This window comes from Periophthalmus magnuspinnatus, chromosome 9 (genome assembly GCF_009829125.3).
Source record: "Periophthalmus magnuspinnatus isolate fPerMag1 chromosome 9, fPerMag1.2.pri, whole genome shotgun sequence".
NCBI classification, from domain to species: Eukaryota; Metazoa; Chordata; class Actinopteri; order Gobiiformes; family Gobiidae; genus Periophthalmus; species Periophthalmus magnuspinnatus.
In genome coordinates this window covers 34352633-34371797 of record NC_047134.1, presented here as the reverse complement: position 1 = coordinate 34371797, position 19165 = coordinate 34352633, and the positions used below count along the sequence as shown (strand labels likewise).

The 19165-nt window shown below is 41.1% G+C and overlaps 1 protein-coding gene across 4 annotated transcripts; it reads left to right on the top strand.

Annotated features, from left to right (window-relative positions):
• The first annotated feature begins 2866 nt into the window (after window positions 1–2866).
• Window positions 2867–10321, top strand: lhx6b (LIM homeobox 6b). Of its 4 annotated transcripts, none has more exons than XM_055224110.1 (8): window positions 2867–2923; window positions 7344–7469; window positions 7550–7671; window positions 8677–8897; window positions 8988–9088; window positions 9162–9257; window positions 9508–9679; window positions 9800–10046. In XM_055224110.1, the coding sequence occupies exons 1-8, from the start codon at window positions 2921–2923 to the stop codon at window positions 9880–9882; spliced, it is 924 nt and encodes a 307-aa protein (XP_055080085.1). In that variant the 5' UTR covers window positions 2867–2920; the 3' UTR covers window positions 9883–10046. The 4 variants fall into 4 exon arrangements, with proteins under 4 accessions (XP_055080085.1, XP_033829145.1, XP_055080086.1 ...); XM_033973254.2 differs by lacking the exon at window positions 2867–2923 and adding an exon at window positions 6164–7083 and having other exon boundaries at window positions 9800–10321; XM_055224111.1 differs by lacking the exon at window positions 2867–2923 and adding an exon at window positions 6164–7083 and having other exon boundaries at window positions 8680–8897.
• Window positions 10322–19165: the final 8844 nt, after the last annotated feature.

Below are 19165 nucleotides of genomic sequence, written 5' to 3'. Positions count from 1 at the left end.
TACATGCCATGTTCTTTTCAATTCCATCCCATCTAGAAGTGTGCGTAATATTATATAAATTAAATAAATATTACAAACAGATACTGATATGGAAGTCTGAAATATCAATATTGTGTCATCAAGTACAACAGAACAGAGGGAAATAATAATAATAATAATAAATTACACAATAAAGACCAACAATAAATAAAAATAAAAATAAAAATAAAAATAAAAATAAAAATAAAAATAAAAATAAAATATAAAAGTAATGTCATCCAGGTTTGAATTCCTTCCATAAAATAATTGCAAATTTCCTCCATCAAAGACATCAGCAGAAAATGCATTATACACGTTCATTATGTACTATTAAAAAAAACAAATAAAAAAAAAACAAAAAAACATTAAAAAGCGAAGTAGATTTTTTTCACTTATGGCTTTTTCTTTTACTTTATCCGGGTCTGAGGCACAATGAGAGACACACCGAGTCCAAAAGGTCCATTAAAACAGGTGATCTCCAAATATTTGAATGTTCTAGATTTAATTTACACTGATTTGTCCTGTACAAGTTAACACACAGTCAGCAGTGCAATGAAATGTGTTTGGACGTCATAAACTCACTGCTGCCCCTAAACCCTCCTCACATAGGCCCCTCTCTGATGTAAAACTACAAATATGGACCCGCAGAAAGCTTATCTCTGAAATAAGTTACTGAAATGACCACAATAACACACCTCTCTCACCCTGAATAGTCCCTGCATTTCCACAGTTTTCACAAATACAGTTATCACAGTTTTGCTCAGGGGGAGGAGCCACGTTTGAGTCCATTTTTCAGTTGTCCCAGAGCTGGCCCTGCTCCATTCACATTTGAAAAACAGTCACTTTTTTTTGTTTTTTTTTTGGCTTTGCTCTGTTCTGCTCACACAATCGCAGTTAGAAGCTCTGGCTATTTTAATTCTTCATGCAAACGTAAAGGTTTTAGTCAGCAGAAAGCAGCAGCACGGGTCATTTTATCATGAAACACTAGACGTCACAGGCGCACACTGCTCCACATATGTCGACGCTTTTATCAAAACAAACACAGGGGGAGTCCTGCTTAAGCTCTAAGTTATAGATCCTTCCCGTGCGGTGCCCTGTGTTTCCTGTTCAACCTTCTGCACTTCCCCGGTTTATCGGAGCGAAGGGGTGGCCTACAGCAGCCACCTTTGCGTCGTAGTCAAAGGAGCAGCAGGATATTACATTCGGCATCTAACTAAACACACCGGGCTCCCAGCTCCGGTCACTTCCACTTTAAAATGATCTGATGTGACAGGTAAACCCTTGAACTGAGAGTGGGCACATGGAGGAGGTGGGGCGGAGAGGCTGGGTGGGCCACGGGGGCGGGTTGGAGGGTGGGTGGGTGCTGACCTACAGGGCGTTCCGTGATTAGGAGCCTTGTTCGTCTCTGATTGGTTCGGGTCACTGCAGGTGAGTGCTCGGAAGGAAGTGGTTTCCCTCAGGAGCCGGGAGCTGATTGTGTAAGTCGCTGATCACCGTGACCCGGGTCTTTAAACGCACCGCAGCACGAGCCACGAGCAGCTGGGATCGTAGGATTAAAAATAACACGCGGAGAAGCAGCTGGATGAGAAGAAACACTGTACTTCTCGTCCTTCTGAGATCACGTCCTTCATCCTTTTCACAAAATAGAGTTTGGGTGCATCAAAAATCACAATCACAAAACCTCCTGAAAGTTTGTGGATTTAACTTTGGGATATTTCTTATAAAAATACAACGTAATCCAAAGCAAAAACTGGCTCTTGCCTTTATCGCGGAGTATAAAGTATAAATAATCACAAAACACTACTAATAATAAGACACAAAATACACAAATTCACAGACCTTTTTTGATGTTTTTTTTCTTTTTTTTTCTCTCATTTGAAACATATTTGTAGCTGTTGACAGTTATTATAAAACAAATAATCAAAATTCAGTATTTCTGTTGTTAAGCAAAGTGTAATAGACAATATATAACAGTTGGTTGTTATTGTTTCACTGTATTTAATAACGGTAATGTTCCTTTAAGACTGGGGTGTCAAACTCAATTTCACCGAGAGCCACATCAGCGAAATGGTTAAAATAAATATAACTGCGTATCTCCTGATAAACTGACATTTTAAAACAGTCATACATTTTAATTTACCTTGTTGCGGGCCACATAAAATGACGTGGCGGGCCACATTTGGCCCCCGGGCCTTGAGTTTGACACATGCATTTTAAGAGAAAAGAGAGAACTTTCATTTGTATTGTGCAAAATGACAAAACAAATTATTCTTAAGGATGTTAATTACACGACTGTCACTAGTTCAAACGAGTTAAAATCAAAATAAACATAAGTCTGGTCTTTTATTTTGGCGGAACAACAAATACATTAAACTTCCAATAAATGACGTGGAATTTACACTTTCCCAAACACACATAACAATAATCCAATCTGAAAAAACACAAACAAACAAATACAGGTTTAAGCGTTGGACCCCCAGGTTTCCCTCAGTGATCAGCTGCTTCCTGCTCTATTCTCAGAGTCGTATCCTGCTGCACATGATAAATATCAAACAGAATACTGTAATCAGCTGAAAGCAATTTGCATGTCTGTGCTCAGGCCAGCGGCTCGTGATTTCTCTCCTGTCATCCATCACGGGCCACACGCTTCGGCCAAAATACACAATACCCCAAATTGCTGTCATATGGAGTACAGGCCCCAAAAGCTCTTCGTTTTACTCGCCCGTTCTTCAAATAAACTTGTGTTTGTTGAATAAGTGTTTTTTTCCTCTCAGAGCAGGTTTACAGAGGGGGATTGTGCAACATTCACTTGTGGGTGTTTATTGAAAGCCTGTCCAGACGACTGTAACGGAGATGAATTCAACTGTGCACAGGAAGCAGCCAGGTGAACTCTGGACAATGGATGGTGAGTATTAAAATATAAATGGCTGGAGTCTGTTTCAGGTTCAGTTTTTGTGTGCGTGTGTGTGTGTTTGTGTGTGTTTTGCATTAGTCGATTGTGCGCTATTGTTCTATTTCAGAGAGTGTACTGGGACCATATTACTCTAATTTCTGATCTGTGTTATAATGTTATTTCCTCATCACAAACATACGCAGAGCTGTGTTTTGTTTCATTCACACGCGTTTAACACACAAACTCTGCACGTTTAGGCTGCGTTCTTCTCTCAAACGCTCTGCTCCACCTTGTGATGTCATCAGGTGGCAATACAGGAAGTGCTCCACTGTGTTTTAAAGCTCCACACATCTTCACTAGAATCATTTGGATCATTTCAGACGTGGAATTGCCAACATCTACAGAACTAAAGGTAAAACGTCCAGAGTCATTTGCACACTTTATGACATCACAAGGTGGAACAGAGCATTTTGAGCTTTAGAAACGTAAACAAAACACAACTCCAGGTTTGTTTTTGAGGAGGAAACAGCATTAGAACATGGACTAAAGCTCACAAGAGTCACTTTTATGTAACATAGGACCTTTAACTTTCCATTAGAAGGTCAGCCACTTACTTGTTTCCCTGCAGATGTTTTTGCTTTGCTGGAATGTTCCACACTATGACATTTATCACATCTGTCTCCATGGAAAAAAGCAGGTGATGCCACGAGGCCAAGTAACAGGTCAGGCCAGGTCTGTGCAGAAAAAAACACTTTTCACAACATATTTTAAGGAATAATAACCTGCGTGATTGAATAAAAGCAAAGTGCAGAATAGATACATTTAATGCCATATCGTGGAACATTCCAGGCACAGCAGGAAGTGGACCACCCGCCTAAAAGTCCACATTGTCCACCTTTAAGTAGGGTAACTTTGGGTCAGGCATGAAGCACACTCCCACCCGCGCTGCTCCAGTGTGTCTCAATCATTGACACCACAGAATAAAATGTGGATTTGCTTAGACTGTTTATAAAATAAGTTAAAAACAGGGTCTTTCCTCAGACGCTCAGTTTTAGATGTAGTCGATATCTCAAACCTCTCCAGCAGCACTCTCACGGACCTCCACAGGAACAAGATAAGGAAGCTGTGTTGCATTTAGACCTCGCTCCACCTTTCTCCAAACATTTTCTTAGGTACAAGCCAAACGGAGCATCAGTCATCGCGAGACATGCCTTTGTGTAGCAACGGTCCAATAGTGAAGTCAATCCCATTGTGACTGCTCCCTGAAACGCACTGAAACGGCAAGAGACACGCACCGACGAGAAACCAAACACTTATATTCTGATTAAAAGTGCAGACGATGCCATTTGTCAATATTGAGGATAGCTGGGTTTTGGATTAATGATAATAATAATAAATAAATAAAAATAAATAAATAAAATAAATAGAATAAATAAATAAAATAAATAAAATAAATAAAATAAATAAAATAAAATAAATAAAATAAATAAAATAAATAAAATAAATAAAATAAATAAAATAAATAAAATAAAATAAAAATACATATATAGCTCTTTTCATGACGCTCAAAAATGCTTCACACAGTTCAAGACAAAACACAAATGAAAGAAACAGATTTAAAAAAAAAAGGGTTTGCTGTTATTTCAGGGTAGTTTTAAACAAGTGAGTTTTCAGGGTTTCTATGGACCAGTAATATTTAATAAGGGCTAAAATAAATATTGGTAAAATGCAAATTATTGTCATGAGATATGGTAGAAATTAGATGCAGCATTAGTGAATTTATGTTTTGGATATTTCTTATAAAAATACAATACAATACATTCCCTTCATCTGGGAGTATAAAAATATCACGGTTATGAATCTAAAAAAAACCCCACACTACTATAATAAAGCATAAAATACTTCACAGTCCTAGATACTTTTTTTTTTTACATTTCATATTCCTCTCGTTTAAAACCTGTTTGTGTCAGTTATTACAAAACAGTCTAATAGTAAACAACAGTTACATAAGCCATTGTTGTGCATTTGTTCCACCAGGTCCACACCTTCTGCAGATATATAATTCTGTGCGTATTTTGGCCTCATGTGAACTGTGTCTCTGATATCCACGGAGCAGGATGCCCGACGTCATACATTGTCCACATACCACGGGCAGACCTGTCCACTGGGGCTCATTGAACACTGTAATAGCTTCTGCATGTGTTAGTTTGTGTTTATTGTGGCACTGGGCTGGTTCCTCATTGTTTGTGACAGATGTGCTAAAGGAAGGGCCGTGGTTCAGCTCTGCAGCTCCAAACCAATATCTGGAGCCAAAATGTGACAGATTCAGAGACAGGACAGGAAGAAACAGGTGAGACGTCCTCTGTCCTAACAACTGTCATCCATCCAGGTACAAAATAATGCAGTCAGAGCTTTAAAAATCACTCTTATTTGGTCAGATTTATAGCTCAAATTTTTATATTTCCAATTTTAAATGTCAGTTTTGAGCATCGTCCCACTATGTTTCTGTTAAGACCATGCTTCAGAAATAGTAAACATTATTATGCACATGTTTTAATACTGAAACGGGAAACTTTAGTCATGCATTGAATCAGATTTTGTCCATATTCTGTTTTAAATTCAACACTCCACCAGCAGCACAAATGTCCCTGTCACTCTGCTTCAAAAGACTTCCACTTTAAATGCCCCAAAGTGTCTATAACTTAAAAAAAAAATCATTGTGGGACATTAGAGCCTAATCGAGACCAAATAACACGGTTTAAGTGGTTTGTCTGGTGGCCGTCCACTTTGGGATGACCCAGTCCAGTGCAGTGATTACAGCTAATGCACAGAAGAGCGTCGGAACAATGTGCAGGTATGAGGCTTTAAAGTGCTCTGAGCTTATTGATCACAGGGAAACCTTCTGTTTACTTTGAAGTGCATTTAGAAGGACACTTCAGTTGTTCTTAAGTGTAAGTTTTTTGATTTCAGACTCTCTTTTCGTGGAGTATATTTTATTCATTCTTTAAAAACAACCCTGACAGACTGACACATGTAACAGTGCTGCCTAAAAATATAAAATCTGTGGAGCCTGTGGCAGGGGCTGGTTGTCATGGGTCTTTACTGTTTATGTGGAGTTGAATAAATGTTTAATGTTGCTTTAATCCTGTCACGTTGCCACTCTTTGCAGTGGCCCAGGCTGCAGTTTGGAGAGGAGAAAAGGGGAGTCTGTGGGAGGGTCTCTGCGTTATGTTTCTCAGAGTCACAAGAAATTCACGCAGAAGTTGGACTATTTCACACAAGCAAAGAGGGACATACAAACTTCACTTTTGTCTAAACCTTTTCACCAGTTTGGTGTTTTTTATGAGCACTGGACGAGCAAACTTGGACTGTGTTTTGTGCGTTTTTTTGTTTTGTTTTTTGTATATTTTCTTTAGTGCGCTATAGCTCACTTTAAAGCAGAGCAGCTCATCATATTTCAGTGCTTCCAATGTTTATAGGGTAGTGGTTAATTAGCACAGCCTAATGCTACATTTATGTTGATTTGGTGTAAATGAAGAACAACACAAAGTCGGTATTGGCACAGTAGCGCGTTTTGGCACTTTGTGAATGCAGCTGTAATCACCAGGGGAGCCTCAAGTGCTTAAATGGTCCATCATGAGAAAGAGACAATCAAGCTTCTTTATGTCTCAAGATCAGCTGCAGTTTGTGCGCATTGTCTGTTATGAATAGAGCGATCTCCATTTGAGCCTCTTCACTTTGGAGATTTGTCGATTTTCGATTATACACCTATTGAAATTAGGATGCGCACTTTTTTTTTCTCTTAGCTTGGTGGCTGGCTTGGCTGGTTTGATTGACACGTGAAATTGACACTCGGGTAGCCTCTTATCAAGCCAAGCGTTTCAATCCCGCGCTAATTGCAGATATAGTGCCATCCTTTCTTTTCGTGGCATTTGATTGCCTGGGAATATAACCACCTATTGCGCAGAAGAGCAGCCATCGATCATTTATAGGATAGTTTTTTATGTAATTGCATCAAAATGTCTTTTGTTGCCAGTCTTTAAATGCAGTCGAAACAGTTGGGCTCGTGCTTGTTTTGGACCGGATGTAGTGTGGGTTGGGGCAGAGATGCGTAATGTGCAGAGCAAGCTCCATCTTCTCTCCAAATAGGCTGCGCTCGGGACCTGAAAATGGTGAGTCATAAACATCTGGATGTAGAGCTTTTTAATGCTTTTCTGTAAAAATCTAGGTGTGTTTTGTGAAGCCTCCTCTCTCCGCTTCGCCCTTTACGCGCCCAGTCTGACCCTGGACACAAACTGGTGAAGAGGCTGCTGTGAATTTCATTTAAATTGACTAAATTAAATTTGCTGAAGGATTTTAAAGTGTGGCTCCAGATTCACGAGGCTGGTCTTAAATATTTGGAGCTTCCTGACTCCTGTGCGTGTGTGTTTAGTCAAAGACAGAGGTGAAGAAGGAGTCTGAGTCCAGTCCGTCTGAGGCCGCGTGTCTCTGCTCCCCTTCGGCCAAGAACCAGTGCGCGAGCTGCGGGATGGACATCCACGACCGGTACCTGCTGAAGGTAGGCTCCAGGAGCAGGCCCAGACATAAACACGTGATTTTAAAGTGTGTCCGGGGCTGATGAGGCTGTGATTGTGGCAGGTGAATAACCTGAACTGGCACTTGGGCTGTTTGGAGTGCTCCGTGTGCAGAGCCTCTCTGCGCCAGCACAGCAGCTGCTACGTGAAAAACAAAGAAATCTACTGCAAACTGGACTATTTCAGGTATGTGTGATTAATCTAAATGCTTAATCTATTTTACTTATCTTTTGTTCTTTACTTAGTGCATTTTACTAAATTTAAAGGGACTTCATGACGCACAAAAAGATATTTTTACGCACGCGATTAACTAACTCTATGTGACATAAACTGGCATTAAACAGGATTATATTTATCACAGTTCTGCCTTATTACTGTTACATTGTCTGTGTTTAGTCCTGCAGTAGGCCCAGTGTTTTCTGTGTAATAAAATAAACTGTGGAAAAAACAGGCCTCAGTTTAAACGGATCTGCTTTTCCCTTGAAACATTTTAAAGTGTAAAAATGGCCGTGGTTATTTTGGGTGAGACATGTATTTTTTTATATCTTAAAGCAGGTCTGTACTTTTTATTTGGTGAAATTGGTTGTTTTAAAATCATTTAAATGTCGCGCGCTGCAGGCCGCGTTTGGTCCTTTTCATTTTCACTCAGAAAATAAAGACACAGACTGAGTTCTAGATCACAAAACAGTCTTTTTCAAACAAGGCCAGGCTGTTCTAGGCTCTGCACAGATTTTCAGGTTGTAAACTCGGTTTAACCTGAGGCTTGAGGCGCAGGCGCAGGCCCCGGTGCGGGTCCAACCTGATGCGCAAAAACGGAACAAATATTAATCACAATTTACATGTTGTTCCAAAATGTTCCAAAAACAAAAATTCCCGAGGCTTTCAAATTTTGAGTAATGTAAAATAAAATGTAAATAAAAATCCAGTCCTAGTTATTTTTCTCTATACATGTTTTAAAGTGAATAAAATCAGGACATGGAAACATTCAGGATTTAAAACTGGACTCATTGAATTACATGAATTTTAAACTAATTTATTTGATGTACATTTTTTCTTTTTTAAGCTATTTTCAGTTATTTATGTAATCTTTACTTTTTCAGTGTTGATATAATTCCAGATTCCAGCTCTATTTCATAAATGCCCTAAACTCCTGCTCATTTAACTCAGATGTGTCGTGTGATATTTCCACAGTAGGTTTGGGACAAAGTGTGCACAGTGCGGTCGTCAGGTGTTTGCCAGTGACTGGGTGCGTCGGGCTCGGGGCAGTGTGTACCACCTGGCCTGTTTCGCCTGCTTCTCCTGTAAACGGCAGCTGTCCACCGGAGAGGAGTTTGGGCTGGTGGAGGGCAGGGTGCTCTGCCGAAACCACTACGACACCATGCTGGACAACCTGCGGCGGGCGGCTGAAAATGGTACTGTCCTGCTGAGGATTTCCACACACTCAGAGACAGTAACAGTTTCAACTGTTCATGTTCAGACGAGGTGTTTGTGCTCATCCACAGGCACAGGTCTAACACTGGAGGGAGCCCTGCCCTCGGACCAGGACTGTCAACCTAAACCAGCCAAGAGAGCGCGCACCTCCTTCACCGCAGAGCAGCTCCAGGTGTGAAGCGCTCCCTCTGTGTCACCACATGGACTGACACTGTTATATGTGACTTTATTATGTGTTTTTAAAGGTCATGCAGACACAGTTTGCTCAGGACAATAATCCTGATGCTCAGACACTGCAGAAACTGGCAGAGCTCACAGGGCTCAGCAGGAGAGTGATACAGGTGAGTTCACATCAGACTGTGACGGCTTCAGTCTGTGATCCTTGTTCTCCGCTAAAACTAAGTATTGAGGATTTGGAGAAGTGGACATAAAAAAATATCACCCACAAATACGAGCGACTTACAGCTGTTTGGAGAAACTCTAGATTTGAGCTCTGATAAAAAATATAAATTAAACTATTAAACCCACAGTTTTTAATCTCTCTCAATATTGTTTTTAGCTGTATACTGACGTGGTACACCACCTCCCCAGGTCTGGTTCCAGAACTGCCGCGCCCGGCACAAAAAGCAGCCTCCGCAGAGCAGCTTCCCTCAAGGCGCTCCCCTGACGCGCCTGCCTCCATCTCTGCCCGACGACGTGCACTACTCTCCCTTCAGCAGCCCCGACCGGCCGCACCTCCTGGCCCTGCACGGATACTTGGACAGTACGAGTAACTTCATGTCTTTAAACATATAAATCTATAACATATATCTCTACATATCGTGTGGCAGCTATTTCACCAATAATGTAACGTCGTATAACATTTGGCATCTTGTGTGTTCAGGTCACTCTTTCTCTGTCCTCGCCGCCCCGGGACACTTGACCCATCCTCCCATCTCTCTACCACAGCTCCCCATCAGCCGCTGACCTTCATGTTTTCTATTTTACCACTACACTTTGGGCCTACCCGCTCGTAAACTGACTGGATTTGTAAACCACGGGCTACAGTTGGTTGGACTTTGAGCAGAAAGACTCTGAGACCAAACGTCACCAAAAACAACCAATGGGACTCGATTTGACTTTGGTGATGGTGCATTTCATCTGGTAAAGAACTATTCATTAATTTCATGCATTAATGACTGAAATGTGAGCTTTGAAAAGAGTCAGAAGAACGCCACAACAGTATTTAGACCTCAGCAGTTTTTGTATTGGTGAGTACATTTTTATTTTAGCATTGCTATTTGTTGTTATGTTGTTGTCAAATGAAAATGCTAATTTATTATCAAACTCACAAAAGCACTTTTAAATGTGACAATATGTGATTGTACCTTATACGTTTGTCTGAAGTTAATAAAATGTTCTTGCATTTGTCGCTTACATACCTTAACAAGCAGCTTTAGAGATAATAACAGCTGTGGTATCTGCAGTAAAAGGACAGTGTTTGCTCACAGACTCAGCGCGGTTAGAGCGTTTAGTGCGTGGAGAAAAGGTCACCTGTCAGATCCACCCTCTGTAGCCTCTCATCCTCGTCACACCGCACATTAACACACATTATGCTCAATTTTCTTCTACTAACAATGTGATCGATGCTTCACAGGGAGCACTCATCGACTGAGCAGTTTGTCGGCCTCTTTATATAAATGACCATAAGTTGTTGCATTGATCGACAGCACTTAAGATGCAGTAATGTGAAAATTAAATGACATACTTTGACCTAAACAATTTGGTTATGTCTGACTGTTTACACCGGATCAATCTGCTTTCAGAAAGAGAATACAGCGCACCGTCATCACTTATCCTGATTTGTTTTGGAGGAACTCTGGGTAAAGTGTTGAGTGAAGTGTCCACAGCCAAATGAATGCACTGAAATGTGAGAGAAAGAGTTGTTTTTCCTTTGCCAGTTGAAATGGAGTTGCAGGAAAGCACATGTGAACAGGCTTTATCTTTGTGTTTTCTATAGGCCTGTAGTTCATCTATAAAGACTTCATCTAAAACTATTTAAATAAAGGGGTTAAGAGTTCATTTCTTACCCATGTGTCAGTTTTGAAGGGAACATTTTGTGAAGATTGTGACTTTTCTGAAATAAAACACACAATATAGGTTTATGCCCCAAATCTTTGCCAGTTTCCATAGTGATTTACAATTTAAAACAAGAATTAGGCCTTTATCTTTGGAACAAGTCCTCAAAATGTTACATATAACGTGAAGCTGCGATCCACGAATATCCAGGTGTGTATTACTGTCATTGTAATCACTTCTGATTGTTGTCTTTTGAATGCATCTCTCTCAGACTTAACCAAGAAAATATCTGCTCTAACTTTTGTCCAATCACATCCAATCACTGTATTTCAGAAGAAAACCTGATGTGCAAAGCGATGCTCCTCCTCGTGAAATCTAAGAACAAAAGACGTCCTCATGTCGAGCTAGAAAGATGATTATCAGTCTGACACAGTTTGGGCCACCTGCCAGCACTACACTGTAAAAAAAGAGCATTTCTCCTTCCCCCTTCTCCGATACAAATGCTTAAGGCAGTATTTAAACGTGACTCCCTCCGTGCACAAGCATCCCTGAGTATTTAAGCCGCCCGTTTTCTCATCATGCCATGCGTACGCCTCTGTGATTGGCAGGCTCAAGTGGTTGCAGATGAAAGCGGGCCCCCCATGTTAATGAATAGGCCCCTGATTGCAGAGCTGTGCACACGGAGAATTACAGCGCGGGCCGCCTAATGAGCAGATACACGCAGTGCCCTCGTCTCGTGCCTATTCAAATCGTTCCCCTTCTCGCTGATGAGCTCTCCCCCTGCACAACAGTCAACAAAACCTCTGTACAAGATAATCTTCATCACCAGAGCTCACCCTCCTCCTCCTCAGGCTTATTTCAAATGGTGCCACCGCTCACTTTCCTCATTTTAATTCTGCTTTCCTCCAGGAGATTGTTTCATTGAGCTGATTATATTATTCATGGAATTAGAATAACAGATGAGCAATGTCCCTTTTGTCCTACACACAAATCTCTGTGTAGGAATTTTAAAAGTAGAAACTATTCAGAGGACAAAGATGCACTAAAATTAAACACATACAGCAGTTTATTGTGACCTTATGAAGCTTGGCAGACACCAAGTACATTTAAGGACTGATACTTAGGAAATATTACTCAATTTGAAGCACAAAAATCTGTTTCCAAGTCCAGTTACAGAGTTCACGGAGGACCAGAATGTGTCTATGCTCCTTGTCAATGAATTTATCTTTTCATTTATGTTCACAAATCACTTCTGGGGCAGTGAATTTTCAGTGTAGCCAGTGTTGGGTTTTAAAGTGGATCTTGCACAGGACGACTGGCTGGAGGCCAGAAAAACTGAGCGAAGTATCGCATTTCTAAACAAAAGTCAAACAAAGGAAAGCTCACAAAATTGACTTTGCTGACCAGTACATTGTGTGCTCGTCTGAGAAGAAAAGTGCAAAAGTTTTAAATGTAAACTATGACTGTTACAGTAGCACAGAACCACATCAGCAGAGTCGATGACAGCAGCGACATAACTGAAACATGATTCATGCAGCGCAGGACCACAGCCAAACACTAAAAACACACACATACTAGGAGCAAACTTTAGGCCAATGGCATCAATAAAAGAATGAATAATATTGTAAATGATTTATACCAAACAGTTCTGTGATCAGAAACAAACTGGAATGATCTTAGAGTCACAGCTGTTTAAAGCTGCTCCGACTGTTCACATCTGTCCATGTTCAAGTTTATAATGACAACGTTTAATATCAATAATTGTCACTGTTTTTCTGAAGGAAAAAAAGAACATGTGTAACTTTCTAATTGACAAATTTTAAAAACTACATACTGTGAAATAGTCACAGGATCTTTATGTTTTTACATCTTATTTTATTATCTTCAGTGGCTCTTCTGATACAAACCCTTGTATAAAACATTTACAGATTTGAATAACAAACATCACACTTTGGATAAAGTGTCTTGCTCGAGGACACAACAGCGAGCTCTGGTTGGAGCCGGTGGAGTTTTGTTGTTTTCAGGTCAAAGTTAATGTTCCATGATGCAGTTTGAACATACTGAGCTCTTACAGCCTGAGCTTTTTAAAATGTTTGTTATAAGTTTGAGTTCATGAAATTAACGCCACTTCAAACTGTGTTTTTAGAAGAAAAAAAAACTTCACCACCAAAGTGTGTTATTTTTTTTACCACAAGGTGGAGACAAGTTCATTACAAAGATTTAACAGAATCTAGAGTTTTGTCTCCAGTGTCCTACACACACACACACACACACACACACACACACACACACACACACACACACACACACACCACACGCACCCCCCCACACACACACACACGCACGCACGCACCCCCGCACCCACCCCCGCACACACCACACACACACACACACCCACACTGAAACTGAGGAGAGGAAAATACTTTTTGTCCTGTGGTGTAAAGAATAATTCATCATTTTAAACATGTTTTATCAGTGTCAGCCTCAGTGCACAGGCTGCAGGTGTATGACAGTATGTGTATATGAAGTATATGAAGTACATGAAGTACATGAAGTACATGAAGTACATGAAGTATATGAAGTACATGAAGTATATGAAGTATATGAAGTACATGAAGTATATGAAGTACATGACTGTTGATGTCACTGCATCAGTTTTATTTCCTTCATCTCAGTAGTTTTATCAGTCACACATGTAAAAGGCTCAGTGCAGTGTAGTTTTCATGTGTCACTGTTGTAGGCCTTATTCCTGTGTTGGTGTAGGCCTTATTCCTGTGTTGGTGTAGGCCTTATTCCTGTGTTGGAGTAGGCCTTATTCCTTTGCTTGAGTAGGCCTTATTCCTGTGTTGGAGTAGGCCTTATTCCTGTGTTGGAGTAGGCCTTATTCCTTTGCTTGAGTAGGCCTTATTCCTGTGTTGGAGTAGGCCATATTCCTGTGTTGGAGTAGGCCTTATTCCTGTGTTGGAGTAGGCCTCATTCCCGCACTTGAGTAGGCCTTATTCCTTTGCTTGAGTAAGCCTTATTCCTGTGTTGGAGTAGGCCATATTCCTGTGTTGGAGTAGGCCTTATTCCTGTGTTGGAGTAGGCCATATTCCTGTGTTGGAGTAGGCCTTATTCCTGTGTTGGAGTAGGCCTCATTCCTGCACTTGAGTAGGCCTTATTCCTGTGTTGGAGTAGGCCATATTCCTGTGTTGGAGTAGGCCTTATTCCTGTGTTGGAGTAGGCCTCATTCCTGCACTTGAGTAGGCCTTATTCCTGTGTTGGAGTAGGCCTTATTCCTGTGTTGGAGTAGACCTTATTCCTGTGTTGGAGTAGGCCTTACTCCTGTGTTGGTGTAGGCCTTATTCCTGTGTTGGAGTAGGCCTTATTCCTGTGTTGGGATAAGCCTTACTCCTGTGTTGGAGTAGGCCTTACTCCTGTGTTGGAGTAGGCCTTATTCCTGTGTTGGAGTAGGCCTTATTCATGTGTTGGAGTAGGCCTTATTCATGTGTTGGAGTAGGCCTTATTCCTGTGTTGGAGTAGGCCTTATTCCTGTGTTGGAGTAGGCCTTATTCATGTGTTGGAGTAGGCTTTATTCCTGTGTTGGAGTAGGCCTTATTCATGTGTTGGAGTAGGCCTTATTCCTGTGTTGGAGTAGGCCTTATTGTTGTAATACAGTAATTTTACAGCAAATGGTTAAATGTTGTACTGCCCCCTTGTGGCGCTGCTGTTAAAGAAAAATAAAGAAAACCAAAAAACTTCACAGGTTATGGGCCCAGAGTGTCGCTAAAAAAGTCTTTTTTCCCCGGACCTGTGGGTCATAAACAGGGCTGTGGGATTCACAATGGAAGATAAACTGTTTATTGACAAACTGAGCGGAGAACTGGGCAACATGGAAATGTCAGATGGAACATCTGAAAGCAAAAGGACTGTGGGGTAAGCTAACAGAGACCGAACAGCTAGCAGCAGATGCTAATGCTAACGCACGAGCCGAGTCTGAACGACGGCGTGAGGAGAAGAAGAAAAACGTGAGTACACCACAGTTAGTAAAATCTCAATGAACATTTGAAACGAATGAAGGAGCTAACTGATCAATTAAGTGCAAAAGGGTCGGTGATAGAAGAAGAGAAGTGTCACGCTACTGGGAAGTTTACCACAAAGATATGCAACAGTCGTTACTTGCACTTGAAACAAAAATGGAGGATTTGACACTGACCTTTGTGCTGCATTCAAAAATGCTCGCTGTTACATACGTGGAGAGGATGGAAAACTTCAAGGTATTGGACACAACGACCGGATGGACTCTACCAGCTTAATGTTGAAGGGAGCATTGCTGCCTGTCACGGTGCGTCAAGTGTGTGGCCCCAGCGCCTTGGTCACACTACCAAACTGAAGGAACTCAAGCAACTAGTGAGGGGAGTGAATTTCACTGCTGATGAGGAGGAAGCTTCTGTGAAGCCTGTGTTGAGGGAAAAATGACTAGAAAGCCTCGCAAGCCACTTGGAGAAATACGGACAAAATGTAAGTTGCAACTAGTTCACAGAGATGTTTGTGGTCCAATGCAAACTCAATCATTTGGTGGAGCTAAGTACTTTGTTAAGTTTATTGATGACTACACAAGATGCTGTAAGGTTTACTTCATGAAAGAGAAAAGTGAGGTTCTGAGCAAGTTTAAGGAGTTTGAAAAAACATTCTCAAATGAGTGTGGGCAAAAGGAGACAAGACTCAGAACAGACAATGGCGGTGAATACACATCCAGGGAGTTTCAGGAGTATCTGAAAGCTCAGGGCATTCATCATGAAATGACTGTACCTCATACACTGCAACAAAATGGTGTAGCAGAAAGGAAAAATAGGACATTAGTTGAAGCAGCCAGAAGTATGCTATCACAGGCAGTTACCAAGAATGATTTGGGCTGAGGCTGTTGCAACTGCAGCCTACATTCAGAACAGGTTACCCACAACTGTTCTCAACCAGGAAACACCCTATCAAAGGTGGTATGAAAAAAAGCCGGACCTGAGTCACATGAGAGTGTTTGGCTGTATTGCTTATGCTCATATCCCAGAGATAGAAACAAGGAAGCTGGACAAAAAGGCAATAAAGCTTCGCTTCATGGGTTACTCAAACAATGCTAAAGGTTACCGACTGTGGGATGAAGAAAAGAGGAGAATGCTCATTCGAAAGGATGTTGTGTTCAGTGAGTCAGATTTTGGGTGTAAACAAGGAGAAAGTACATCCAACTCAGACAATGAAGTGACACTAAGCACAGATGAAAAGCAAACAAATGCTGAGAACATTACAATCAGTGAGGCTGTTAAGCAGTCAGGCAGGGTCAGAAAACCTCCAAGGAGATTTGGATTTGACGAATTTGCAGATGTAGTTACTGTTGAACATTATGCTAACATGTGTTGTGTCACAGAGCCGAGCACACTGAAAAAAGCCACGGTGAGCCCAAATGCAAAAGATTGGAAGGAAGCAGCTGATTTGGAATATGAATCCCTGTTAGAAAATGACACATGGGACTTGGTGGAGTTACCAAAGGATCGCAAAGCAATAGGATCAAAGTGGGTGTTTAAAATAAAGCAACACAGTGACGGACAAGTGGAAAGGTACAAATGCAGACTTGTTGCTAAAGGCTCCTCACAAGTGTATGGTGCTATGATGAGACTTACTCACCTGTGGTACGGTTCAGTTCAATTCGTACATTGTTGTCATTTGCTGTGCAAAACAACTTACAAGTACATCAAATGGATGTTGTAACTGCATTTCTAAATGGACACTTGGAAGAAGAAATCTACATGGAGCAACCAGAGGGTCACACAAAACAGGGACAAAAGCATCTGGTGTGCAAACTAAAAAAATCGATCTATGGACTAAAACAATCACCTCGCTGCAGGAGCAAATCTTTCACTGAGTTTATGAAAGACATTGGGTTTACACAGAGAACCTCAGACCAGTGTGTGTTAGAACAGGTCAGGAAGTAGAAATACTAGCTGTGTATGTTGATGATCTGATTTGATTACAGAATCCACAGACAAAATGAACAAGCTGAAAGAAAAAAGAAAAGATACAAAATGAAGGACATGGGTGAGCTGTCCTACATTCTGGGCATCTCTGTTGTTCAAGACAAAGAGCATCTTTCTTCATCAGAGGAAATACATTGAGGACATTTTACAAAAATATGGAATGGACAATGCAAAACCAGTGACAACACCAGCTGACTCCAATGTCAAGCTAAAAAAGGAAGATGATGTGAGTAAACCAGTGAACCCGAGCACCTATGAATCCATGGTAGGACGTTTACTGTATGCTGCTATGGCAACACGACCAGACATCGCACAAGCAGTAAGTGCTGTATCAAAGTTTAATGCAAATCCAAGTACTGCACATCACATCTTACAGCTGTAAAAAGAATCCTGAGATACTTGAAAGGAACACAAAACCTTGCGCTCAAGTATAAGCGGTCGGAGACAGGATTCTTGGTTGGTTTCTCAGATGCAGACTGGGCCGGTGATCAGGATGATCGACGTTCAACAACAGGAAACATCTTCCTCTTTGCTGGAGGAGCAGTAAGTTGGCTTAGTAAGAAACAAGCCACAGTAGCACTTTCAACTGCAGAAGCTGAGTATGTCGCTTTAAGCCAAACCCCTCAAGAAGGAACTCGGCTGAGACGACTACTGACTGAACTTGGAATGGAAACCACACCAACAGTGATCCTGGAGGACAATCAAGGAGCCATTGCAATCGCAAAAAATCCAGTTGATCATGCAAGAACAAAGCACATAGACATTCGTTATCACTACATACGTGAATGTTCAAAATGGACAAATACAGCTTCAATATCGCTCAACATCATATGAGGGCAGATATTCTGACAAAGCCGTTACCAAAACAAAAGTTTGAATATCTTAGAGAAGAAATTGGGCTGTGTCCAGTTTAAATATCTTTATTATGTCTTGAGTTATATGTTAAAGAGGTGTAATTGTTTGTTCAAATGTATTACAAAAGGAGGTCTTAAAAGGTAAATTGTAACATTTTTTGGGAAGTTACAGGTATTGTATTTTTTGTTATTGTTTGGGGGTGTAAAACAAAACAAAAGATGGTCAAAATATATGACTAAAATATGTAATTCTCATGGTAAAATTAAGTGGGAGTGTTGTAATACAGTAATTTTACAACAAATGGTTAAATGTTGTACTGCCCCCTTGTGGCGCTGCTGTTAAAGAAAAATAAAGAAAACCAAAAAACTTCGACACTTATTCCTGTGCGTGAGTAGGCCTCATTCCTGTGCTTGAGTAGGCCTTATTCCTGTGTTGGAGTAGGCCTTATTCCTGTGCGTGAGTAGGCCTTATTCCTGTGTTCATGTAGGCCTTATTCCTGTGTTGGAGTAGGCCTTATTCCTGTGTTGGAGTAGGCCTATATAGGGCCATGTGGGCGTGGCTCTGTTGTTAAACCAGGTCACAGATCTGGTGATCTGATATTCCTTGGGGACTCTCTGAGGAATCGAGAGTCATATTTTCTTTACAGTCACAGGTTTTTTACGCCGCGGGGAACATAAATGTGTGTTTTTGTGTGTGTGTGCGTAAAATAAACCAGGTTTACTGTTCCACTGCATCTCAACCAACGCCCAGCGTCTCTGAGAGTATTTCTCAGGGGTCTTTACTTTCTATTCATTCTGTCCACTGATTGTTCTGCTTCCTCCTACCTGCCCTGCTCCCTCGGGGCTGTCCTCAGGTGTTCACTTTGCTTTGCTTTGTGTTCGTGGCTCAATGGGGTCAGTGTGGTGACAGTGGGGCCCTGTCGGCTGCTCGCTGCACCAGTTTGCACAAATATCTTGGAGGCTGATGTCACGTAGACTGAGCACCTGTGAATCCATTTGATTCTGAAGTGAAGCCTGTAAATACATGTCCAAGGTCAGGCACATCGTTCTATAGAGACTTATCACTTTTATGCACCTGATTCAAATTTGAGAAAATTCACACATAACTGATAAAAAAATCTTATCAATCTAATCTAATCTAATGCTTAACTTTTTTCTGCACACTAGGACAATAAAACGTGTAAACTCTTCTAACATAATCTTCACTGAGGAGAATGTTTGACTCGTTGGTATTTCTCTGCCCCGCCCATGTGGTTTCATGTTCACTGTGAAGCTCCGCCCCTTCAGAGAGGAGCCAAAGGCACCTGAGACACGACAGACTAGAGACGTGAG

Bases quoted from the DNA above. Each gene is read 5' to 3' on its own strand.
- lhx6b (XM_033973254.2), top strand. The intron at 8,898-8,987 runs GTACTGTCCTGC...GCTCATCCACAG, and splicing joins GCGGCGGGCGGCTGAAAATG to GCACAGGTCTAACACTGGAG. The intron at 9,089-9,161 runs GTGTGAAGCGCT...GTGTTTTTAAAG, and splicing joins TCACCGCAGAGCAGCTCCAG to GTCATGCAGACACAGTTTGC.